This window comes from Mastomys coucha, unplaced genomic scaffold (genome assembly GCF_008632895.1).
Source record: "Mastomys coucha isolate ucsf_1 unplaced genomic scaffold, UCSF_Mcou_1 pScaffold23, whole genome shotgun sequence".
Taxonomy (NCBI): Eukaryota; Metazoa; Chordata; class Mammalia; order Rodentia; family Muridae; genus Mastomys; species Mastomys coucha.
The window spans coordinates 97,990,256-97,999,465 of NW_022196906.1; the positions used below are offsets into that span (position 1 = coordinate 97,990,256).

The 9,210-nt window shown below is 45.0% G+C and overlaps 1 protein-coding gene across 1 annotated transcript in view; it reads right to left on the bottom strand.

Annotated features, from left to right (window-relative positions):
* Positions 1–9,210, bottom strand: part of Acp3 (acid phosphatase 3) — a 43,078-nt gene that overhangs the window by 9,730 nt on the left and 24,138 nt on the right. The window contains exons 8-9 of the mRNA XM_031344362.1: positions 6,122–6,204; positions 5,300–5,403 (exon numbers count right to left, since the gene is read on the bottom strand). Coding sequence (XP_031200222.1) covers positions 5,300–5,403; positions 6,122–6,204 — 187 coding nt within the window. The remainder of the gene's footprint in view (positions 1–5,299; positions 5,404–6,121; positions 6,205–9,210) is intronic.

A 9,210-nucleotide genomic window follows, 5' to 3' on the forward strand; every position in this document is an offset into this window, starting at 1 on the left:
TCAGAAATCCGCCTGCCTCTGCCTCCCAAGTGCTGGGATGAAAGGCATGCGCCACCACCGCCCGGCTTGTTTTTGTTTTTAAGACTTATTTTATTTTATATGTGTACCTGCTTGTGAATCTATGCCATGTGTGTGTGGGTATCCATGGAGAAAAGAAGAGGACTTGGATCTCCTGGAGCTGGAAGTCCAGGCAGTTGTGGGCGGCCCGACGTGGGGCGGAGAGGCAAACTCAAGTCTTGTGTAAGAGCAGTGTGTGCTCCTAACTGCAGAGACCTCTCTCAAGGCAGGTTCTAGTGCTATATTTTTTTAATTAATTAATTTATTTATTATGAATACCCCCTAGTTCTTGTTGAATCTGCACTTAGTCCTCGGGGTAGCTTTCTTCACTTCTGTACTGAGGGAATGGACTGACCTAGTGTCTTAGCTCTCGTGTATTAAACTGGCCTCATGTAAGGTCCTACGCAGCAAGCTGGAGGCTCCCTCTAAGACAGGTATTCTGAACTCATGGGTCACGACCCCCTTGTGGTTGAACTACCCTTTCATAGGGGTGTCTAGGAACATTGGAAAACATACATGTTTACATTACTATTTATAACAGTAGCAACATGACAGTTATGAAGTAGCAGCAAAAATAATTTTATGGCTGGTTGAAGGTTCATCACGACACGAGGGACGGTAATGGAAGGGTCTCAGTGTTAGCAAGGTTGAGAACCGCTGCTCCAGAGGGGAGAGGGCAGCTCAGGGAGTAGGGGAGGGCTTTCTGCATCCTTGTTCCCATTTTGATCTCTGTATAAGGAGAATGTTTGCCTTTGTAAGCAAGAGAATTTTTTTGCTTTCCAGTTTCCTGTTAATGACAAACTATAGAAACGAGTAAAGTATTACTCATTTCCAAAGAGGAGGGAAATGTGGGGGTCTGCGGAGATGCTGGGATTCACTTCCATATTCTGTCCCTTCTGTGATTTTCATTCACTCCTCTCTTCTCTCTCTCCTCTCAGGGATTATTTCAGTATTCTCAATATGTCCTCTCCCTCAGCCATAAACACAGATGTGAACAAAACAGATGCGGACAACTGGGGATAGGCCAAGACATCAGACAAAGTTCTCTTGGAGAGAAACTGGATACGGATTCAGTTCCTGAGTCATTCTAAGTAGGGCTCTCTCCAAATCTTACTTCTAAAACCAAACAGCTGGAAGGTTGAATGACCCAGCACCAACCTGTTTGTGGAAGTAACTCACCAATCAAAGAGTCAGGAGAGAAATTCACATAGGCTTTAATGATCTGTCCCATTGTAATGACCTCAGATTTCAACTTGTAGATGTCGTTATATGCAAGCTTTTAAAGTAACACTTTAAAGAACGAACACAGTACTGCAAATGTTCATTCACGAGCTATGTTTTTGTTTGTATGTATATGCGTGTGATATTGCATGTGTGTGTGCACGCACACCTATGTGTTCATGGGTGTAGATCAGAGACCAATGTCAGGTATCTTCCTTGATTGCTTTGCCCCTTAATTTGGAGACAGGGTCTCTCAGTGGTGGATATGGAACTGGCCGTGTCTGGCCGTTTATTGGCAGGATCTGCTTGTGTTTGACATCCAGGACTGGGGCTGGAAGATGCACACATACACAGTTTTAATATGGGTGCTGATCTGAACTCAAGTTCTCACATCTGCCTAGCGAGCACTATTACATCTGTCTAGCGAGCACCATTAAGCCATTTCTCCATCCCCTAAGATACATATTAAAAAAAACAAAAAACAAAAAACAAAAAAACAAAAAACTCCCTAATATGGCATGAATTGGTACTTATATCTTGGAGTGACATTTTCAGTAACAGCAGCCCCTTTCCCCTCCTCAAGCGGCCTTGATGACCAATAGTCAACCAAAATCATGATTATCTTTCCAAAGACTAGAATTATGGCCCAGAAGTGACTACATTTTAAAGACTCTCTTGCAGCTCAATGGGATCACATGTGTCATTTTAACCAATAAAGTATGAACAAAAAAGACATGTTTCTTTGGAGCTAGGGTACTTGATACAATCGCCTTTCCCACTCCCTAACTCCTTTGTATAAGCTGCCTGAAGACAGGCGGCTCTCCAAGCTGTAGGTCAAAAGCCCAGTGCCTGATCATCATCATATGCTATCACACACTTCGAAACACCAGCCTTGACTAGTGACCAGCTATACCCTGTGCTGGAGGCTTAGATACACAAGAGCTTGATTTCCATTGTGTGGAGCCTCTAAAAGAGCCTGATCTTCATTGATGCAGAAGGGAAAGTTAATTTTTGTGAATTAATATATCTGCAGGGTAGTATCTAAATTGGATCTCATGGCGAAGGTGCCTACTAAAGGCATACAAGAATGGATAAAATTGTGGCACAAAATGCAAAAGTGGAAAAATAGCAGCATTTTAGCACAGTGAATCACTTTACATCACCTGCCGTTTTAAACTTATATGCCACACTAGAGAGGGAAACCCTCGAAGTGGAACAGGTGTGGCTCTGAGGCCTGTAACTCCACCACGCGGACCTGAAAGAGGACTTGCAAGCTGACATCCTACACTGCAAGATTCTGTTTCTGAAACAACAAATCCTTTAAGTACAGGGTAGCCCTGCCACCTACAGTTTCAACAGCTTCCACGTTAAGAACGGCTAGGAACTGAAAACACCCTTCCTTTGTGTTACTATCTCTTCTTCTTTCAGTAGAAAGTCTAGGATGACTTTGGAGCCAGGATCAGGTAATACACAACTGAAGCCCCTTGTTCTAACTTAATGCAAGCCATCAATTTTAACTTCTGATTCTTCCCTGGAGTACAGAGAAAGTTATCCTAATGCAACAACCACGTTAACCTGTGTGTGTATGGGTGACTCTTTGATAAAGTTTGTGTGTGTGTGGGTTTTTGGGTGGAAAAGGTAATAACAGAGACTTGATTGAGGCCAGCAGAGAAAGTGATCTAGTGAGAAGGTACTATAGTACCCCCAGTACAATTGGTGACTTCACACCCCAATAAGAAAGCTCAGGACTGCGCACACCCTCGTAAAGTAAGTACAGGACCACATACCCAATAAATCGAGTTTAGACCTACACACCCCAATAACCCAGCCCAGGGCTTCACACCCTGGTAAGCTCAGGACTGTGGCACAGACACCAGAGAGGAGAGAGGACTGAGGAAAGTTGAGAATGCCTTGTCTTAGCTCTGGAGAGACAGAGTCTACCCCAAGAGCTGATGCTAGGATTTTAGCTAGATTTCCTAACTACATGCCCAGAGTGGCCTTCAAACTCTTGTGTTAATGAGAGAAGATTTGCTTCCAAACTCATATTGATCTATTTGCTAGTTTCCTCTGTGGGGTCCTCTCTTCATTGACTTGAGGTGTTTGAGAGCAAGAGTATCTAAATAGACATTTTAGTTCTACTTTTTCATGCCTGGCGCCCAGTCAGAGGTTCAGGAAAGAGAGTGTGTCTACCTTCTCCTGACCACGATGGACCTACTTTCTTTGTAAATAGTTAAGACATTGGCTGAGGATGAAGACTGGGTGGTGTTTTAATATTTCCTTACAGGAAAGATTCTCCCTGCTTAAGAGACTCTGAACAGCCTACAAATATATCAAGAGAAGAGGTATGTGGACCAATCACAGTGCATCTCATATGCAGATGAAGGTGTGGATTTGGGCCAATCAGAGCACACAGCTCATGTAAAAATGCGAGTTTGCATTTCATCAGTTTGTCTTGCCTTGCTAGCACCGGTTACAGTGGTCACTCTGCCGTCACCAGGGGAGGTGCTCTCTGCCTTTGGCCTAGGTTGAAATGGTAGTAAGTTCACATCTAGCCAAACCTTGTGCTAGCAAAGTGTCAGCTATAAACTATGTGAAATGTCCTTGCTGGCACTGCTCCTGAGGAGCTGGTACCACAGCTATGAGCATTGTGTGTCTTCCAAGGTGTTCATAGAATGTTCAAAATGGCTGAAGTCCCTCAGTCCCAGGGAAACCAGGACATCTGAAATCTCTAACCTGACTTGTCTTTGTTCTTTCTTCTTTCAGAGGCCAAGCTAGTCATTGGTGGAGGGTCATACCAGGCCACTAGTGGGTTAATACTGCTGAGCAGTAGGGCTTTAAGACTATCAGCTGGTGCATATGAGTCATTGAAGCTGCGGTTTGCATTGTTTAATTGAAAGATATTTTACATACGCATCAAGCACCTTTCCCTTTTGGTGTCTTGCACCAGGCAGTATTTTTCCCCCAAGGGGGAAAAGAAATGTGACGTCTGCCTACTTGTTATATTGCCTTCATTTAAAAAAATTTAATTTCCTTCACTTTGGATGTTTCTCGCAATCTACCTTCGGTGGGTACATTATTTCCCAATAAGAGGCTCACGGAATCAAAAGAACCAAAGGTATCATTATCCGTATTGCTGCCCTCTGAATATAAAGCCAAACCACGGAGAGACCGACACAGTGGCCTTATGCCAGCAAGACCCAATAATAGCACCCTGGCAGAGTAGCACAGTCCCGTAACTCCAGTACTCTGAAGGCTGAGGAGGGAGGATCAATGCCAGCTTGTGCTGCAAACTGAGTTCAAGACTGACTGACCCCAGCTGTGTAGAAAGAAATACCTGCTGGGCAGTGGTGGCACATGTCTTTAATCCCAGCACTTGGGACGCAGAGGCAGGGGGATTTCTGAGTTAGAGGCCAGCTTGGTCTACAGAGTGAGTTCCAGGACAGCCAGGGCTACACAGAGAAACCCTGTCTCAAAAAGAAAAGAAAGAAAAAAAGAAAGAAAGAAAGGCCTCACTGGGTGCTATAGAGGGTTGATGGGTTATAGAAGAGGAGTAGTTAGTTTACTTTGGAGGTGTGGTAAGTTGACATTCTCCAGTGGATAGCCCCACACCCATGATTAAATGACCATCACAAGTTGTCACAAATTGAACTTAGTGGGGTAACATATAGATCACATGTTGGGAAAGCATGTGTGTGTGTGTGTGTGTGTGTGTGTGTGTGTGTGTGTGTGTGAGAGAGAGAGAGAGAGAGAGAGAGAGAGAAAGAGAGAGAAAGAGAGAGAGGTGGATCCAGGAGTAGTTCAGGGGAAGATGAAGGTGAACACATTCAAAATACATTGAATGTCTTTATAAAATTCTCCAAGGATTAATAAAAAATATAAGGATAAAAATATATAAAGGATAATAAAAAAAATCTATGCGTTCCAGACAGCCTCATTTGCATAATGAGTTCCAGGGTAGCAGGACCCCATCTCAAACACAAACAAACAGAGCCAAACTGATAGGAGCAAAGCAGGCACTTACCCATTATCATGGTACAATTCCATGATGTGGCAAGAAGCATAGGGAGGTAGAAGTCCATTATAAACATCTAGTGCCGTCTGCAGGCCACTCACGGTAGTGTCGTGCTACAGAGATTGGAAACAAGTAATTTTACTGTTTGCTTCCTGATTGGGATTTACATGTAGCAGGCTTCAGCCTGTGTAGGATACAGCGACGGTTCCTGATTCCTCCATACTCTCACTGCCTGTGCAGTCCAGACTTGCCTTGGACTCTGCAATCTTCCTGTCTCTGCCTTCCAGGTAAATGCTGGGATTACAATCAGGAATTACCACATTCAGCCTGACGCTTTGTTCTATGTCATTATTATTGATTTAGGTTTAAACAGTTGCAGGTAGCTGCCAAGTTCTATATCAGGTAGATCAGAGTCTCCACAAAACCGTTCCCAGCTGATCACTGTTCTGGTAGTTCTTTTCACAAGCCCTACGTACCCGTGAGGTACCAGTGAGGAAGCGCTTACTCTCCACTCTCTCTTAATGATGCAGATCTGTCTAATTCAGGATGCCTGATGCATCTCTTGCCCATGCCCTGCAGTGGAAGGAGGGCTGGCCGCCTCCTGGGAAATGGCAAAGCATTTGCTTCTAGTGGGTTTCATGTTGCGTGGTCTGGTGTGTATTAGTATTGCTAATGGTCTGCCTTGCTGTCGGTATTAGTATTACAATGTAGCTTCCCCCAAGGGCAGAATGGTGTATTTAACTCTAGATGCTTTATGATGGAGACACCAAGGTGATGATGCCCTACACTGGAACATGGACATCTGTGCTACGTGCACACAGGGATACTTACAGCAGAATACATGACCAACTTTTTGAACTTCTGTGGCTGAGTTGCAAGCTTCATGTTCTTGAGGATTTCATTGACCAGGACACCTTAAAAGTGACAAGATCAACAACAGAGCTGAATCAAACATAGGCTAACATGGTGGTCTGTGGGCTTCTTGTCGAATCACAGTAGACAGTTCTGCGAGTTATCAGACTAGGCAGAGACTTAATCTTGGCTCATAATCTGCTGCATGCCAAGCAGTGTGATTTAGGTCCAGTAGAAGCTGAAACTCAGAGATGTCCATGCCTTACACAGCTTGGAGTGGGGAGCTGAGTGGGGCCCCTGAGTCCTCTCTTCGAGGCCTACCTTTCATTCAAGCCCAAGTTAGAAGCTGATACTCTTGGAAGTTTCCATGCTTTTTAGATTATAAAGACAGTGAAAGCTGTGGGTGGGGTAGGTGTGTAGACACCCTGCAATGCCAATCTATTTTGAGGAAATACTGCCTCAGAGATCCACCCTCCTCTCCCTCAACCTTCTCTGTTGAAGAGCCTCAAGAGAGTTGAGATCTTGAAGCCCTGTTGGTGTGTGTGCATATGCTCAGGCTCAGGAATGGGTTGTGGTAATATCTATTTTTGGTGATGAGCAAAATTGAAGGCAACATTCTGACTGTAATCCCCACAGCCTGTGGGACTTTCAGAAATGCACACCAAACAGTTATGACAGGCCTGGAACCACGCTAAGTGAACTAGACACAGTCCCTGCCCCTTAAAAGGCTCCTGATATAGTTACACTTAGCATGTGGGCTGGTAAGTGAGGGAAGGCGACTGGTGACCTCTTCTCTTTGTGGATGCTGGAATTTCCTGGCTGTGAGTGGAAGAAACTGGATGCTGCGTCTCAAAACAGGTCCATGACTCTGACCCAGGGAAGACTGCCCCATAGAGTACTTAGGGCACTTCATACTGTTCTTTGAGCCCCGTCAATTCTAAACTCAGTTGCTAAGTTTCCGGGAACCATGGAGACTACCTTCAAGGAGCCGATGGCCCTCTGACAACAGGCGTCTTTGTAGCAGGCTGTAGCCCTGACAATGAAAATGGTACCCCCTTTAGTTCTGGGGCAGTCCTCTTGTTCTTACTACAGTAAGTACCCTTAGGGCCTGGAATTCTAATATACTGATGTGTATGTTGGGGATGGGACTCGGCAAGACTTGGCAACATGTCCAACATGATGTAGTTTGTAAGTGGAAATGCCGGGCTTTGGGCAGGGTAGCTGATGCTCCTTCTAGGTTTCTTGTGTTCTTGTTTACTAAATCGATAAATCAGACAAAACATCACTGATTGAGAGACATAAACTCTACTTCTTAGACTCCTGATCTACAAACAGCAGAGATTAGCAAACTTTTCTTTTCTGTACAAGGCCAGATAGTAAATGCTTTATATTTTATGAGGCATAGGTCTGTTGCCACTACTCCATTTTATAGTGGTACCAGGGACGTAGCTATGCAAAACAGAATATGAGTGTGGCTGTTTCAATAAAACCTTATTAGAACCCCTTTTGTAGCCACTGCTGGAACATCAGCCACCAATCCATTTGTGACTTCTAACTCCAATGTGACTTCGCCATCGGAGGAACACTAACTTCCCATCTCTCTACAGGACTGGGCAGACGTGCCAGGTTCCATCTCTGCCCACCAGAAAGGATGATGATGTTCAGTTTGTACAAGGAGGCCATAAAGGTCAGGTGACTGGCACGGCAGGGCAGGTTTTCAGGGAGGAATGGGTGTGATGCAGCTGGGAGATGCTAACTGCACAACTGTCCGAGTGGATTCACCCTGGCACAGTACTTATCGAGAGGCTAAAACCATACAAAGCTCTGAAACAATCCTGGAATGGAAAGCTAGATCTTGCCATGTGGGAGTAGATGAGAAAAGCACCAGGAAAGAGCAGTGGGGTAAATGCAGGGAGAGAGTGATAGTGTAGACGGCATTCACTAAAAGCTGGGTAAATGCAACGCAACGGGAACTTACAAAACCAGGCTCGGGGCTGAATTCAGCTCACAGGCAGTCATTTGCCATTCCCTAGTCTATGGTAAGAATAGATAAATGTTCCTGAACTATACTTGGGGGGAGGGTGTTGGGGGGTATGATGGTTTGAATAGGCTTGACCCAGGGAGTGGCACTATTTGGAGGTGTGGCCTTGTTGGAGTAGGTGTGTCACTGTGGGCGTGGGCTTTAATACCCTAGTCCTAGCTGCCTGGAAGGGAATATTCTGCTAGCAGCCTTCAGATGAAGATGTAGAACTCTCAGCTCCTCCTGCACCATGCCTGCCTGGATGCTGTCATGTTCCTGCCTTGATGATAGTGGACTGAACTTCTGAACCTATAAACCAGCCCCAATTAAATGTTGTCCTTTATAAGAGTTGCCTTGGTCATGGTGTCTGTTCACAGTAGTAAAACCCCTAACCAAGATGGGAGGTATGTAGGGGTACATCTTACTGGGCACTGTCATCCACAAAACCAAGTACAAAACAAAAGTTCTAGCAAAGATGAGGTGACACTGGTCAACCCCCCAGGTGTTCTGGCAGTGTTGTGTCATGGAGGCTTTCTACGTAGGGTTGTGTCCTGCTGCCTTATCAATCAATCACCATGCACTTGACAAGTCTCTCTCCTAACAGGATTGTAACAACAGGCTGAGAGAATGTTTTGTAAAACACCATGCAGGAAGCTGGACATGGTGGCACACGTCTTTAGTCCCAGAATTTGGGAGGCAGAGGCAGGCATATGTCTGTGAGTTCAAGGCCAGCCTGGTCTATGTAGAGACTTCAAGGCTATCCAGAGATGCACAGTGAGATCCTACCTCAAAACAACAACAACAACAGAAATCCCATGCAGGAAACAAGCTTTCTAGCTAATCAAGGGCAATGAATTTGCCCCAGAAAACGGGTCAGGTGTGTTCACATGAATGCCAGCCTTTATAATCCAAGACCAGACATCTTGGAGAAGGGCTATCCTGAAGCTGACTCCCCCTAATTTGTATCTTGGCCTGCTTATCCATCCATATCCATCCATCCTGGTTTCTTTCTTTCTCTTTCCTATCCTGATTTTTTTTGGGGGGGGGG